General features: G+C 37.0%; 1 protein-coding gene across 1 annotated transcript in view; it reads right to left on the minus strand.

Moving 5' to 3' along the window:
- Window positions 1-18,307, minus strand: part of pgm2l1 (phosphoglucomutase 2-like 1) — a 50,252-nt gene that overhangs the window by 28,510 nt on the left and 3,435 nt on the right. The window contains exons 2-4 of the mRNA XM_052109880.1: window positions 14,193-14,360; window positions 5,367-5,473; window positions 2,095-2,179 (exon numbers count right to left, since the gene is read on the minus strand). Of these exons, the coding sequence (XP_051965840.1) occupies window positions 2,095-2,179; window positions 5,367-5,473; window positions 14,193-14,360 (360 nt within the window). The remainder of the gene's footprint in view (window positions 1-2,094; window positions 2,180-5,366; window positions 5,474-14,192; window positions 14,361-18,307) is intronic.

An 18,307-nucleotide genomic window follows, 5' to 3' on the forward strand; every position in this document is an offset into this window, starting at 1 on the left:
ATTTTCATTGAAATGCAAATCAAGTTGAATTACACATGCAGCAACATTAGTCAGAGGGCTAAGTAATTTCTTAAATAGCTTAGTTTCTACAACTAGCTATTTAGCTACTTGTATTAAGCTAGGTCAGCCTTTTCATATGACATAATATTTGTAATGATTTACCTGTCTGGTTAGGAAGATATCAATAAAGACAATTAAGTAGCTAGCTACAGCTGGACCCAACCATTAGCCTAACAGTAGTCAACTCACTAGAATACGCTTATCTTATTCTTATCTAATAAAAGATCACACCAATGGGGTGAAGTAAGCAGTGTAGGCTCTACTGCCCACTGCTGGTCTGGACAGACAAAAGCTAACAATATTATTTTTCATTATTCAGTAATAACTTGACCAAAACAAAATTCAAGTGGATATACATATTTTAATAAAGGTGTTCCATTCCAATGCTAACCTGATTCAATTGGATCTGTGTTTAATATGAATTGTAAAGTATAATGTGCCTTAAGAAATGTATGCTAAATGTATCATAAATATAGATCAGCACGTACCTAATGTAACTTACTTTCAGTAATCTTACTTTCAGTAACTTACTTCAGTAACACTGAATTTCTCAACATTCTTCTCACCACTGATAATGTGATTTGGACTTGAGACTATTTTGTCAGTGTTTCGTTTTCATTCATTTTGTACACCTCATACATTGAGTAACAGAACACTCTGATTTTTCATGCTATATTTACATATTTGGTATTTCTGGATTCAGCACAACCCCACCTTTCCAACAAGCCATCATATGTGTTTCTATGATAATCCCTGGCAAAGCAACAATAAAGTAAATTAAAACATTCTGCATAGATATTCAATTTGTGCATGTCCGCTTATTTTAGGTATGTGTTTATATGTCTCTATTTATTCCATACATCAAGATATTCACATCCAGTCTTTTCTAGTAGTTAAAGCAACTTCCTGACTACAAACATGCCAAGTTTGAAAGCTCTCAGAGCTTGTGTGTTTGATCTGCACTAGTTTATATGCCTTAACTCCCATACGGACAGGCTATATTTCAGTCCTTTTTTGGTTTTGGGGTTTATAAGAATATTTGTTAATTTAACAATCTTAGCAGTAAAATATTTTGAGCCAAGAATCCATTTCATGTATGGGAGACCTTAGAGATGATGAAAAACATTGTTGGGTTTAGTTCTACCTCCGGTAGGGGTATCTCAAAAACTAAAGCACTTTTTGACCATTTGTCACTAGCCTATAATGTTGATTACCACAAAAAATAATGTTGACATTCCTTTTCTTTAAAAAAAGCAGAAATTAAGGTAACAGTGAGGTACTTATAATGGAAGTGGATGGGGCCAATGTTTGAAGGGTTTAAACAGAAATGTGAAGCTTATAATTTATAAAAGCACTTACATTAATTCTTCTTTAAAACTTGTGTATTATTTGAGCTGTAAAGTTGTTTAAATTGTCATTTTTACAGTCGTTTTAGGGTTTGCTGACTTAACATCGTATTGGTAACGAAGTTGTAAAATTGGCTATAACTTTACACAGAAAAGGTTAGTAAGGGATTTTATCACACTAAAATCATGTTTTACACATATATTGTTTTTGTCTTGACGCTATACTTTTGAGTATTTGAGTGAGTATTTTAACGGTCAAAAAATGTGCCCCATTCACTTCCATTGTAAGTGCCTCATTGTAACCTATTTTTGCTTTATGTTTTTAAAGGAAGAACAAGTTGTGGTAATCAGTATTATGCATCAAATGCTGTCGATTAACCTTAACTTGTATTGAACCTGGAACATTCCTTTAAGATCTACAAGTAAAAAATAAAACAACTCAAATGAATATATAATGTTCATGTATTTACTTATTTATTTGGTAAATATTCTCATATTAAACAGAACAATGAACAGTTAGCCGGCCATAATTGCAAACCAAACCCCTTCAGGGATGATTCAAGACCCCTTCGCTTAATTTGTGGGGTCCAGATCATCCTGCTGGGGTTTATTTTGCAATAATAAGGGGCTAACTGTATATTATCCCAGACATAATGTTTATAGACATCTATAAATAGCATTGTCTTACCACAAATGGGGTAGGCACATATGTAGAGAATAGATAACAAGGGATATCTTTACAAAGAAAAACAGCTGCAGTCAACCGTGCAAGTCTGCAGAAAAAGCAAAAGGGGAAATAAAATAAGGTTGGTTCTAGAATTTTATATTTCATAAAAAAATACATATAAAAAATATTATATATATATATATATATAGGTAGAGAGCTTTTATACTATTGCAAAACTACACAAACATTAGAAAACGAAAATTCTGCCAAGTCATCATAAACAAACTTTTTTCTCAAGCATGACATTGAGTGTGACATCACAAGTTTGGGAGCAACAGTGTGCCGACTTTGCTGTGTTTTCATGAGATATACTTTTCTAGTCATGTACTTGTATTAGTTTGTGGGATGTGCCTGCTTCTTGCTATTTTTTTTAAAACATAATAAAATCAACTATTAATAGATTATCACTATTATTTTTCAACATGGTCATTGTTTACAGCAGCAACCTCATGCCAAAATTCTGTACATATTATACAGAGTGAGTGAATGAAAATTTCACCAGTGTCCCCTTAAACTCTATTGGGTTCTTCTTGTCAAATCAACCAAATTTCAGAAATTTCACGAGCTGAGTGAAATTTGTTAACACTTTTTTGAAGATGAACGCCAAAATATGAAATAGCATGGATCAAATAATTCAGAAGAGGGTGACACAAGGACAATTTTTACTTATGATATGGAGCAAAACAACAGGTAAAACAATAACACAAAAAAGTGTATTTACCAATTTTGGGACTCACACTATTACAATATCATGCAACAAGGAGCTTTTTGGCATTATTCTTCAGACAGTAGAGTGTGTACAGAAAAGTAGGGTTGGGGGGGAGTGGGTGGTGAGGATCAGGACATGTCCCAGATCGGACTCAATCTTGGGTCCCAGTGAGCAAGAGCTCTTATACATACTGAGCACCTGTGCAACCCACTGTGCCACAGTTCTGATGATGGCATATTTCTAAGGTTAGTAGACTTGTAGTTTTGCTCCAGATGCATCCAGATCACAGCTCATTATTTTGAGCTGGGAAACTCTGGTTTAGTTGACATGAATAACCCTATTTATTGTTCTACTGACACTAGACATGTTATCTAGATCGTTCTCTAGATCGTGAATAGGTTCAGCATGTGCACTATTCTGCCCTACAAAACAAAAAGGCAGTAACTGCATTTTTGGTCAAAAATGAGTTATTATCATTTTCATGATATTCAAGGCATCCTTTGTTATGTGACAAAACATCTTATCTCAAATGTGTGTCGTTTTGGAGAAAAATGGTAGTCGTTTGTACAGTAACTGCAATAAGCCCTAGTGAAACAAAGCAAGAGTACAGTAACATCCATTACTGTATTCTTGTTATGTTTTACCTAACAAAAAATAACCGTGTTGCTGCGCAGTGAAGTTACTGTTTCCATGGTGAACACACACAGCTGACTTCGCGGCATCCTCACTGGACGGTTTTAACATTTGCGATTTCACACTTCTAACTTCACACAAATTTTGTTTGAGATGGCACAAAGCCGAGGAAAGAAGATGGTCGAAATGGCATTGAAAAGAAAATACCCGGAGAATGGTAAGTAACAGTGACAGATCATTTAGAGGCTAGGCTATCACAATATAAACACCTGTCAGCCACCAGGGCGGGACTTCCTCTCAGAGGTCCATTCAGATAGCATTATGCTAATTGACAGGCGATGTTTTAAATAGCTTTGCTTACCTGCCCCTGATCCTCCCTGCTCCTAGCTGTAACTTTATCCTCTGTAACTTCACATCATCGCCGATGCCATGTCATCATTTTGTTGTTCATGTCACAAAGTTATAATCCAACCAGAGGTGGAAAAATATTCAATAACTAGAAAAGCATGTGGTCCTATTCAAAATAAATTTTCCCAATTTGGGCCTTGACACAGTTTAGCAATGTGAGACTTTAAGCAGCCGTTTCAGCATCAGAACAGCTTCTGGGTGGAAAATATTGACCTAAAATGGTCAAATTAGTTTGGGTTTGGTATATAGGAAAACAAATGGTTCCAATTATTTCAAATACAGTGTATAACACACCCAGAGCCCAAGTTGTGGCAAAATAGTTTTTGGAGAATCTGTAGTTACCGCCTTTTTCCTTGGTATGGTGCCACGCTTTTGGTAAGTAATACAAAGCAAGAATACAGTAACTGCAAAATAGGGGTAAAATATCAAATTAAATATGAGGATTGATATGTACAAAGAATAAGCTAATATAAAGTAACAAAAAAGCCACATGTCCAATAATCTACCTACAACTACTTAGGCTGGATGACAGGATAACTTTAAAGTCATTTTTCTCAGTTCTGCACTCTGCGTAGTTACTGCCTTTTTGCTTTGTAGGGCAGTATTGTTTATCAGCTTTTGCTGATTGATATTGCAGAGAATATTACTGAAAAAATTGGACTTCTAGCACTGTCGTCTACACACACACCATTACTGTCTAAGACCCTGATTTATTAAGATCCCAAATATTCACCACACTGGTGCGTACCGTCCAGGCCACTTCAATTAAGCACTGGAGAGAACCATCAATTATATTTTGTCAGTTAAAAACAATGTTTAAAACATTGAAATATGATGTAATTTGGGCATAAATTGTTTGTAGGCTGTGTTTATCTTAGTTATAAGAGTTTAATGATAATCAGTATGTAATCGGTTATGATTTTGGGTTCTAAAACAACCAAATAAGTAATTTTTTTCTTGAGAAATAATTGAATATACCATTAATGTGTGTCATCAATGGGTGTTCTATGTACAGTATTCTCTGTTCTCAAAGTCTCTGTTTTGCCCCAACGACATCATTTTGCATTTTTAAAAGAAAAGAAATGACTTTGAACAACACGTTGCTACACCAATCTTATTTTGCACATCTAGGGGCATGGCTCTAAATGACATATTCATTTATCAGGCCTCTTTTGTGTGCTTTTAAGTTTGCACTTGATTTATACATGCAAACCTTTAGTAAAGCAGGGCCAACATGTTTAATTGGAACTAAATTAATTATGCTTTTCAACGCAAAAATATAGCAGGCTGATGGCAAGAGTTAACAGATAAACATAATTTTAAATCCCAAATTTAAGAATCCTAACATTAACAATTAACTATTCATGTTTTTATGGAACATACAACAAAACAAAATATTTCTGTCTTTCAGATGATGGACACTTTGAGAGAGTATTTTTACATTTTGCAGACAGAGTTCTCATAGCAGAGAGGACAATCTTACCGTTCACTGGTGCAGCCACTGCTTGCTTGGGCACGAGTGTCATATCCAACTACGAGTCCTCTTGTGTTTAGGTCAGGGAAATATTTGGCTAAGTATTTGTACAACCCCTAAAAGGACAATGAGGGACAGGCAGTGTTATTGACATGACAGAACAGGACACACTTTAAAAAAAGAAAATATCTAGAGTATTCATAGATTTGGCCAAATACTTGTCAAATTTTATTGTCTAAAGTCACAAAGGAGGAAGACTTGAATCATAATGCAAGTTGTATAAATCAGTATATTTTGGTTTTAATCTGGTGAGTAGATGTTTGATGGAATGGGGCTCTCCATTCATTAGTAAGTTTGTATTGGTCATAGTTGGTAGGAGGCACTGCCTGGTTTGTCCCACTTATTTACTATATTGATAAGTGCTGGAATGATGATCATAAATATTATTATGCATTATTATTTACCAAGACTACTGTAAAAAAGGAGAGAGATATGGGCTCTATTTTCATGACAGCACTAGATGAAGCACTATGCGCAATGGCCATGTGCTACGTATTATCCAACTTTCATGACAGCGCTAATTCTAAGCGCAAATGTTGTGCCAGTGCAAAGTCCAACTGTGTGTGGATGGGAGGGGTTACGCTATATGAGAGTGTATGCCTGCAAACTGTGGGTGTATTGTATGTTAATGCAGTGCCACAAAGAGTAAAGTGAAATTTTTTCTGAGAAATGGGTCATTGCACTAAAAGTTTGTGAACCATGTCTACTCTCAGTGCAAAATATAAACTCAGTTCCAGCATTCGCTGTTTGGGGACTCCACCAGCAGATAATATCAAAGAGCTATCGATTACTGTTTTACTAGCCATGATTTGTGTGTCAGTAGATAAAAATGATTAATAATGATAATGTTTATTTTTTATAGCTCCTTTCCAAAACTCAAGGATACTGTACAGAAATTAAACATTAAACATATAACAAGAAAACAGAACAAATACACATTAAGAAAACAATGAACAATGGAAGAGAAGGAAAGCATATTTCAAGCAGGTGAGACATGGGGGAGCAGGACAAGAGCCAATAGTCACAAAGAGGCAGATAGAGAATATATACAATATACAACACATACATCACGATCCGGAGCAGCGCAGGCGACAATAGTCACAGAGCAGGGGATCCATTGCATACGGCCCATTTAATACCACTACCATATTCTTAGAAATGAACTGTTCTCATTTATATCGGTATCTTCCATTGACAGGAAATGGAACATATAACAAGATGCAGATGATGCAGTAACTGGAGAAGAACCTCAGAATTTCACTGCACTTGACCTAGCCTATTAGCACTTTGCACGCTAGTGCCTAGACTTAGCGCATGTTCGCACAAAATATGAAAACTTCATGGCCATGCACACTGACTTTATGCATATGACGCATCACATAATGCTGCGCTTAAGGCATAGCGCAGCATTGCAAAATAGGGCCCATCATCTGTAAATGGGAACACATATTTAAGCAATATACTTGATAGATATGATGGAAAATCTACAACAAGGAATTGTCAGATAAAGTGAATCATGGAGTACCACAGGGCTCAGTATGAGGTCCTCTGCTTTTCTCCTTGTATATATGCTTCCCTTGGGAGACATTATCATGAAGGAGTTTATTTTTGGACCTTACCCTTTTATTTGTTATGCATTTCTCAGTTGTTTGGGCCTGGTTGATATATTTTATCAAATTAATAGTAATCCTACTTATTCATAATTTTATATTACACTGTCATAATAATTATGTTGTGAGGGATGTGTATATTTAATCTTTGAGAAGTGACTGCGGGTCTGACCCATGTCAGGAATGCAATAACAGCATTTTCTTATTTAGTCTGGATTCTTAATGAGATAGATATGCACTGATGTAATACTCTTTATATTTCCAAGTTTATTAATCATTAATTTAATCTAATTTATTTTATCTTAATGTTACTGTGTATTTTATAAGCTTTTTGTAGCACATTCATACAAGCAGTGTAAGATATTTTAGTATTTGTGTGTCTTGCAAGCAATGTGGGTAAAAAAAAGGCCATGCTATAATTTTCGGTGACTGTAAGATAACTTTCATAGAAAGCCCCTGAAACATTATTGTTAACATGTTCAACCCTTTCTAGCTCCATTTATCTCTAAGAATCACTCTATATTATACAGTATGTTTTATTTACAAATAGATTTAAAATTATAAGTGGAAGCTTTAGATAGAATTTGGTTCTATTTCTCTATGTTTTCCACGTCCCATTGCAGGCCATGCATTCCAGACAGGTCTGGGTGCAATGTTGCCTTGTAAATTAGACATGTTGTATAAATAAGACCTGTTTGTTCTGTCTAAAAATCACTTCCTTCATGGGAATGTGACTATGTTTTTGTTAATGGGGTGCCTCATAGCCAGTCAGCTTCCAAAAAAGGTGATATTTCATGGACATCATGAGAAGAGGCCCCACAACCCATTAAACCTGCCCAAGTGCTAGAATTAGTTATGGTAATTATAATTAATATTATGTCTTAATTAGAACTGTTGTCACTAATTCAGATGAATACAATGTTTGGAGAATGTTAGAAAATCTGTGACGTAAACTAATTTAGCATCTGCCTATTCAATTTTAATATTTCTGTATTTTACAGTAAGTTAGCTTGCTCCCTGAACTCATCTGTAACATTTCTTGCTGATTGTTGCCATTAGAATTGTGGAGAATGGAAAACACTTTGTCTTCAGTAAACTCTGTCAATTCATTGTAAACTTGACCCTGGATTTTTATTCATAACGGTCTCTTTAAGGTTAAGTTGTATTCCAAAACAATCAGGAACCATGGAATTAGTTTTCACTGTTATGCCGATAATACTTTCCTTTTTATTTCCTTGAGACCTGGTGAAACTTTGCTAACTCCAAGTTACAGGGTTCGTACACCTTTTCCAAGATCAAATTCAAGCACTTTTCAAGCACTTTCAAGGTCCATTTTACAGCTTTTTACACCACCGTTAATTACATACCAATACATAGTCAAAATTAGTATTTAGTGTTTTTATCGCATTAAATGCTATAAACAGCCAAAATTGTGTTTTGTAATAGCAGCAGAAGTATCAGATATTTAAGCAAATCACAAGTTTTATTTTTCAAAATGTATCAGTGTCTAAGTAGACTTTGCTTACTATCTAACCTGCCTGAATCAATGTAAAAACAATTACCCCAAACAAAAATCACTCAACAAGTTCACTTCCAATTAATTTATTGAAAATATAAAAAATGCAAACATTCGTCTTTGAGGTAGACAGTCAATCAGATTCAGCTCATTGACCATTTTTAACAATATTGTGCAAATCAAAACAACTTGAGTTGTCAAACACAGAATTAACAACACAAAATAGTGCAAAAGTATATGCGGCCAAAAGTGCTACATGTGCGTTATAAAGATTAGGCCAAAGGTTACATTTTATGTATATGGTCTATAACCTCAAAGTGCATATTTAACTTAATTTAACAATCAACTCAAGTAAACAAGTCAACTTAAAGTTGACTTCAGTGGACTTTATCCACTCCTGTTGAAAAAAAAACAACAACAATAAAACAACAACAAAACATACACCAAAATTACGAAGGAGTGTCTTTGAGCTCCATCAGCTTGTCGTTTAGCTGTTTTTCTATAGCCTCCAGACTTTTTTGAGTTTTCCAACCGATTCAGCTTTCTCTGCATTACTATCTGCAGATTTCAGGAGAACCCTGATGTCCTCCTCCACCCTCTTCTTTTTGGCCTTGATCTCACCTATCTCCTCTATTACTCCCTTCCTCTTCTGAGCAGTCTGCTCATCTTGTTTTTCGACGTTTTTGATCATCCAGATAATTGTGATATTTCTGTCTGGCAGCAGCTGCAGAGAGGAGTAGCTCTTTCGTGTAGACTATGTTGAGCAGCCCTCCAATATGGTTCACATGGTCATGAACGATCCGCTGAGCAATCAGAGAATGCTCTTTCAGGTTCTCCACCATCACCTCTTTGTTAACTGAAAACCCTCTCTCAACAGAGGCTTGACCATGTGAGAGGACCAGGACGAGTTTTACTACCTCCCAGAGATGGCGAAACTCTGCCTTGTTTGATAAATGTTCATGGTAGAATTCATCCAACCTTCCCATCTGTGGGTTGAAATTCCTGAAGGAATCTGATGCACACATCAGATTGTGGTCATAAATGTTGTCTCTTTGCTTTTGAGGAGCACCCTTGGATCAAGGACAGACAGGCCTCTAACAAGCGGATATTTAAGTGGTGCCTTTTCAAACAGTTTGGACAACATCTTCAGTAAAAACAGCTTGCAGTTCTGTCTGAGCTCCAGGCTCAGCTTCTCAGAGGAGTTTTGTTTCATGTGCTCTAGGGCTCGCTCTGTGACAAATCCGATTCTCAGTTTGGTGACATCTATGTGGTTGACTGAGTTAGCATAGTCAACTTGAAGAAGCTTTACAGGGGTAGTTGCATCCTTCATGACACTGGGCTTGACAAACTTCTCCATTAGACTCCTCAGCATATTTGTGAGATCACCGCACATAAACGGCAGCATGGGTTTGTCCGTCTGGTATAACTTCAAAAATGGTGTGATTTCCCTAGCTACCATTAGAAAGAAGTTCAGCTTTGCTGGGAAGAGGGCATCTTGCACAATCATCTCAGCCGTCTTGAAAGACTTTGTAAGTGGTTCTGTTACAGTTTTCATTTTAGCAGCACTGATGTACATTTTCAGAGAGGGCTAAATCTGAAGGGCAAGCTCAGCCACCTCCACATTTTCCAGCCACCGATGACTACAGAAGTCAAGAGGGAAGGATGTGCAACCAGTGACTTCTGTGTAGTCCTCCCTGCGAGCTGGAACATCCTTGAATAGCCATTTAAGGCCTGACAGAGCATTTCCCAGCTCCCAGTCTGTGGATGCACACCCTGCTCTGAAGGAGTTGTGTAGTATATGCAATCCACAAGTTCCAACATTTAACATTTTCTTACCTGTTTGTTTGTCAATGTTCTGCTGGGCCAGTGAGAAAAGCTTCAAATTCACATTTGGGCCATCCATCGACAGCTGAATCAGGTTCTGGAAGCCTATATCCGAACACACTTTTTCAACCTTCTCATGCATTTGTTCTGCAGTGTGATGACCCATGAAAAATGATGTTAGGTACCTTGAGTTTACACCAGCAAGACCACAAGCACCATAAAATCATTTGAAACATGGTTCTGAACATGTCTGCTGCATTCTCACATGATTTGTAGGAATAGTGGCTGGTTACAACTTTTGTTGCCCAGCATATTTCTGCTTGAAGTGTTGGATTAGAGCTGACAAATGATTTTATGGTGCTTGTGGTCTTGCTGGTTGCCTGATGTGGATTAGAAGACTGGACTGGAGGAGTGGATGTGGATGGTAGAGGGGCTACTCCACCGGCTGCTTCCACTGCACTGTGCCTGCTGGTTTTATTGATGGATGTAGCTGTGCTTTTCTGCCCAAAAAAATCACTTACTACTGGACCTGTATTCAGATGACTTCGCATCAGGTCTTGGTGCTTTTTTCCTATGTAACAACAAAAATAGGAGGGAAATGTTATTTTTTTTATTAATTATGTTTATTCTCAATACAATTATCAGTAAGACGCTGAAAATTATAGTTGTCAGTTAACTATGTTGCTGTATAAATGCTGAATTATCACCTTTAAAATGTTTAATCTCTTCATGGTTCATAACATAACATACAGTAAGACAGCTATGGAGAGTAGCACTGAATGGGAGGATTTGAGCCAAATGACATGCAGCTGAGTCATTCTGTGTCAAATCAGACAGAATCCAGGAAAACAGTTGCTGCACTCTCTTAGATTTTGCTCAAAGTTTATGCTACCCTGAATGTCAGTCTTTTCACACTTTTTTCCAAATCCAGGGCATGCCGTACAAACTTGTAATGGTTCAGTCATATTTACATGTTTGTCTTCCACCCTACAAAATGTGGGCTGCCTGTGAATAATACTTTTCATTATATTAATTTAATGTACAAATATTGCTTCCCAGATAATGTGATTTCCAGGCTGTAAAACTGAAGTAATTTCAAGGGCTGAAAATATGAAGACAGGATTTGAAAAAATTAAGAATTTGTTTTACAGGCCTTGGTTTTGGCACACATTCTTGATATAGACAAGGTTTTAACAAAATCTGAGACAGTGCAACAACAACCTGTAATTCCATTTTAACCCAGAAGACTCTGACAGTGCACCTGCCTGATAAATAGCCTATATGAATTAATTATTATAAAAAATTATTTCATTGCCAAAACACATCTACTGGAATAGAGCAGTGTAAATATTGCATGTATGACACTCCATCTGACACGATTTCTGTTCAGCAATCAACGATTGTTGTTATGCACTGGACTAACGTTTGCAGGTTTTAATTTGCGGGTAGTTAACGTTACATTTACTGTGCTGTAACTTTGGCTATGTTCACAAATGAACGTGTAACGGACATGCAATACTAACATTACATCATCACACCAAGTACTCTGTCAAAAAATGCGAATTCCTAGCTAAGTTAGCAGTTACTAGCGTAAACAAATAGGCGCTAATGTGTACAGTAGGCTACTTCAGTTGACTTAATTGAAAAGTTTATGACTTACCTTTCATGTGACTCAAGAGAGCAGACTCGCCCATTGTGAAAAACTGCACGTCTTTTTTGCAGACTTTACACGAGGCAACTCGTGGGGTTTGTCCCCGTTTAATCCATGATTTGAATTTCGCATCTTCCAGCCAACGTTCATTGAAACGACAACCTCCCGGCATGTTGCAGTAGTGGTTTCATCATGGGGGCGGACGGCGGAGTCACACGTGCGGCAGATCGCAGTGCCAGTCACACATGCACATGCGCACCGCAGTTTTCATTTTAGGCTCTCTAACATTTTATTTCTCCATTTAATAAACAGACTATTCAGTCACATAGGTATTTGTTGTGGGGAAAAAATACAATTTCAAGCATTTTCAAGCATTTTATCCAAAATTTAAGCACTTTTCAAACCTTGAAAACACAACATCAAAATTCAAGCATTTTCAAGGATTTCAAGCACCCGTACGAACCCTGAAGTTAGCGAAGTAAAAACATTTTATCGGCACTACATTGGCTGCCTGTTAGGTTTTGTTTGTTTTGCATAGTCTAGCCCCTCAGTACTGAAGTGACCTTTGATCTTGCTATAATCCCTCAGGTTAACTACAATCGCAAAATTCCATCCTGTTGATAGTACCTAGAATATCCAAATTCACAAAAGGAGAGAGATAATTTTCCTATTCGGCAAACAAACTCTGGAGCAGTCTTCCTAGCATGGTTCGGGACTCAGACACAATCTCTCAGTTTAAGTCTACACTAAAGACTCATCTCTTCAGCCAGGCATACAACTAATTTGTTCCTCAACCCATAGTTATGCTGCATTAGTCATTTGCATTTATTCTAGAACTCTGCTTTAAAATTAAGTGAATGGCATCTGACATGACATGAATAATATTTCATTGGATTACCTGTTAAGTGCAAATAGAATTAAAGGTATAGTTCACCCAAAAGTGAAAATTCTCTCATTATTTACTCTGGCCATACAAGATGTGAATGACATTCTTTCTAATGCAGAACACAAAGACATTTTTTTAGAAGAACAATTCAGCTCTATAGGTCTATTCAGTGCAAGTGAATGGTGGCCAGGCCTTTGAAGCTAATATCAATTTAGCATAAACATAATCCATCAAACTGATTTAATCAATATCTTCTGAAGTGATCCGGTTGGTTTTGGGCGAGAACAAACCAAAATATAACTCCTTTCCCATTTCAGTCTCCTTGGCGATCATGATTTCAAGCTGGATTACACTTCCCAGAGCTTGACGCATGCACAGAACATTATAGGAAATGTAATCAAGCTTGAAATCATGATCTCCATGGAGACTGCGGTCAAGATGTACAGTGAAAAAAGGAGTTACAAAACCAACTGGATCACTTCAAAAGACATTGATTAAACAACTGGAGTTTGATGGATTTGGTTTATGCTGACTTGATCTGCTTTTAGGCGCTTCTAAAGCCTGGCCTGCATTCACTTGAATGAATGGACCTACAGATCTGAGATATTCCTCTAAAAATCTTTGTTTGTTTTCTGCAGAAGAAAGTCATAAACATTTGGGATGGCATGAGGGTGAGTAAATGATGAGAGAATTACATTTTTTGGGTGAACTCTCCCTTTAAGGAGAGCAGGTTTGAACATTGATCGATATTAATTTACACATCAGCCTCATCTAAATATTTGTCAGTGGTAACAGTCAATCATCAAATGTGGGTCAATGCCTTACTAAGGTTGTGTTCTTTATAAATATTCAGGGATTTTTGTAAGATATAGCAGTGGATGGGAAGTCTCTTTTCTCTGTACTGTTACCCGTGTCTAGTGTTAAGCTAGTCAAATGAAATGACTGACGGAAATGTTTTTGTCACTATTTGGTTAAAGTTTGGCCAATAATAGTTTTATACACGTTTTTGCAATTTTGCATATAATCATCAACTAATTCTGCCATTTCTGAAAACAAAAATGTTATGCCATTTTAGTCAGATTAAAAGAAAAAACTAATGACTAAAATTTAAAAACTATGAAAATTAACGCTGCCCAAGTCCAGCACACCTGCCTGCATCCACTTAGGTGTTCAAGGGGAATATATTTGTTGGCCTGGACTGAATCAAATGTTTCTACCTTTATTCTCACATTTTCATGGTGAGGAGAAATTATTGACATTTCATCTGCATGCTGTTACCTGGGCTTACCTGCGTAGATTGAATGATAGTCAAGTCGTTGATGCGAGCAAACCCTGCCCCCATGGAGGCTCTTAGGCCAGCTGTTCCAAACGTCATCCTGGAGCACAACCTCTTCTTCAGCTCCACCACACGGCCCTCTCGCACCAGAGTCTCAATCTGCTCCCGTGTATGACGATTCTAATGACAAAAACACACCATAGTTTACAGTGCAACTGGAACGTATTCACAGCGCTTCACTTTTTCCACATTTTGTTACGTTACAGCCTTATTCCAAAATGGATTAAATTAATTATTTTCCTCAAAATTCTACAAACAATACCCCATAATGACAACATGAAAGAAATTTGTTTGAAATCTTTGCAAATGTATTGAAAAAAAAAAAAAAAAAAAAAAATCACATGTCACAGTCACAATAATTATAATTTCACAATAAGGTGTAGTACGAAAGTAGTTTATATAGTGGATGTTCAAAATGTTAGGAACACCATATTAAATCCTACTATTTCTGCAGTATAACATATGGGTGGGGTAAATTTATATTTAAAATATTACACATTTAGCCAAATATGCTAATAATAGATATTGGAAGCTATATTTGTGTCGGGTTCCACACAATCTGGTTTTCTCACCAAAAAGTTTTGTCTTTAATTCTTTATGTTAAGTCCTTTAGTGCAAGGAGTAAATGACTACACTGCTACAGCCATCAAAGCAATGCTGTTGTGCACAAAGTCACAAACTGACACCTCATTCAATTATACATATATTTACAGAGGGGTATACTGGGGTTCAGTATATAAATATGCATTCCTCTTCACTGTATTACATCCTGTACAGCTGAAAACAACTTGCTTCACAACTCTTTTGGCACCCCTCTGTAAATATTTAATCTGGAAAAAGAGCTCACATGTGGCCATAAAAAGAATGTCGGCCTACTGTATCTGATTTCACTGTGGATCACTCCGAGATGACATTGCCTACCATTTATCTAACATTAAAAACATATGCCTCTTTTGACATTTTAAGTCTCTCTCTACTGTTCTTCTGCACTTAATGACCCATAGAGAGAGGGCTTGGTCACCCTAGCAATGCTCTTAGGCTGCCTTTAGGTACCAGAATATGATACGTTAACTTATTTATATATGGAAAATATGTGATCATGTTGGTCAGGGTACTACAATGTTTTCATGCACCATTGGCAGTACCATGTTTTTGGACAGTCTGCACTATATCAGTACGGTAGTACCAAAGTTTTCTATGAAGTACCCTAGAGAACCAAGTAAATACCATGGTACATGAATATGGTCATTATTCAGCAGCACTCAACAATAAGAATGAACATTCTTAAGGCACAGGGCAAGCATGAGAGGGTTTTGGGCAACTGACAGAATGGTAATTTGCCAATGGTCAACTTACCAAGGTAATGTTATCTAGCTAGCTAACATAATTCAAAATTGTAAAAAAAAAAAAAAAGACAAAAAAAAAAAAAGAATCAGTTTTGGACAGTATGCCATCATTTTTCAGCAATTGTGCATATAGATTTTCCTTGTGCTTCACCAGAAACCACCGCTGATGCCCCCCCACTTGACGATGAAATGTTTAAAGGGGATCCCAGGGCTTCAGACTGCGACAAAATGGTTGCACTCTTTGATTCTGTGCTGCTGTTTTCTCTCTCTCTCTGTGTGTGTGTGTGTGTGTGAAACATAAAATAATCAACAGCCCAAATTACATAAAATGATACCTTGACCAATTATCAGAATGGCTCAATGGACAGAGCATCGCAAAGCAGGTGCGTTTACTCGTGGACTGGTTACATCAGCTGTGAGAACCGGTTTATATTCAGTACAGAATTACCTGATGTGAAACCCCTACGTAAACCCCAAATGTCCCAGCGATTAACCTAGTTTAAAACCATATTTAACAGCCCACCATTCTAAACAGCACTAACCAGGAAAACTGGAGAAAATGTGCACACAGATATGGACCCTTTTCACTCTTTTGGCTTTTGCAACGCAGAAGTAAAAGATTGCAGGGAAACCCTCAATAGCGCTGAATGGGAGTAAATGGGAAACTGGAGAATTGCAATGCCGACAAGGTGGTGCGGAACGGAAGATGGACATTAGCTGTTCGAATGGTTAGAACAATATTAAGTTAAAGATGGAAACTGCTTACCGTTCCACTTAATATGCTGTTTTGAATAAAAAAAGTAACTTGTGCAAGTCTAACTTGTGCAATTTGTGCATATCCACTGAGTTTTTTTCCAGGGTTGAGGGTGTCCAATTTGTTCCAGTCAGATTATAAACATGAGCACTCTGAAGGAGTAATGTTTGTAAGTGAATTTATAAGTTAATTATCATTAGTAAATCCATCATTAATTCCAAACTTATATGAATATGCTGCCGGAGTTGTTTTTTTTTTTTTGCTTGGCTGTTATCTGCTTCAGAAGTCCAAGTGCAAACACACCTTGTGTGAACGCCATTCTAAAATTTAAAAGACTCTCTAACCCATTTAATATGAAAATAAAATAATATAATAGATATTAGTGAGTAGTGATGAAGCATACAGTCGCTACTTGGCTTTATAAGGCAATGTTTACTGCTGAATTATAACCACATTTGACCTGTAATATTTTCATTCATTTCAGATAGCACAAGGCTTTGAAGAAGGTACCAGTGTGGGAGAAATTTCTTAAATATTGCCAAGGAAAGTAATACTTTTTCACAATTTTACATTGAGCGGAAAGTTTTCATTCATATTATAAATTTTTTAAACCAACTTCCGATTAATCGGCTATCAGTCTGTTTTCGCATCCATAATTATTGTATCAGCAAGACCCACTATTGGTCAACATCTACTGGTACTGAATAATACAAAAAATTGCAAATATAGAAAGGTTTGCTAGATTTAGGCTGCTAAATAAGGCGGAAACGCGTCATCACAGGACTGTTTAAATTTAGCCCTAAATTAGATGTACGTAAATAAACTTTTAAAAGATGATTCTATTCATATTAGTATTAAGTTTACATAAGCTTCCCAACTCCAAATCAAGGTTTTAAGTGCCTTGAAATGCACAGCTTGCTTAACACTGTTGATGTATTTCCTACTGAAACGACTCATGCCATTTTTTTAAAATAGCCAATAAGCGCAGTCCTACACACACACACACACACACACACACACACACACACACACACACACACACACACACACACACACACACACACACACATTCCTCTGTCCACCATGCTGCTGTTAGAGAGTGAAACTGTACAGAAACTGAGTGATCTCAACCTAGTCCCGCAATGATCAAACTGACCTTTACTATCCAGTATAACCAGCCCACAAACAAAAAAGCGCATGGCGGACTTCACTTATGACGAGGCAGGAGCTGTTGTGCAAGTAATGAAGATTAATCACAAACAAGCGAACAAAACATTACAACATATCACACTACACTGAATAGAAAGAGCAAAGAAAACTCATCATGTACATCCCAAGAAACCTCTGAAAAACGGCTGCATTAAATATAAACTCTAGACCATTCAGTGTCTAACTCACGTGAACGCGTTCCAATCAGAAGTGATAGTCCCTATGCCCTATTCTCTTCAAAGACAATTATCCACAACTCTGAGGGTTTCAGGGGGCTGAAAGGTGATAATTCACAACTGACTTCTACAGTTGGAAATTATGTTTGGAAAGACCCCCACAACATGGATTGCACGCCCTTTGAAGGGCCCTGCAAAGGAACCATCATCGCAGGTGAGAACACAGCCATGTTCGGTGAGCAGATTAATGCTACTGGTGCCTCCTGGTTCTAGAACGCATTTGATTAAACAAAGTTTCTCTAGTGCAGTTTGACATCATGATTTGACTGTGTCTTTCTAGCAGGAAGAACGAGACTGCAGAACTTAAATGCTTAAATATCTTTAGAAGTAAACTGGCATATAGATGACACTAAAGCTAATATAGATGAACTAAAAGCAGCAAAATGTTCATTTTGATTTCACAGGGTCTTTAATGCCGAAGGTGCATTTCAGCAGCAATATCACCTTGTAGCTCTAGACTTCTAGTTACCCACTGAAGCTAAGCTTGGTTGAGCCTGGTCAGTGCTTGGATGGGAGACCTCT

Source organism: Xyrauchen texanus, chromosome 38 (assembly GCF_025860055.1).
Source record: "Xyrauchen texanus isolate HMW12.3.18 chromosome 38, RBS_HiC_50CHRs, whole genome shotgun sequence".
NCBI lineage: Eukaryota > Metazoa > Chordata > Actinopteri > Cypriniformes > Catostomidae > Xyrauchen > Xyrauchen texanus.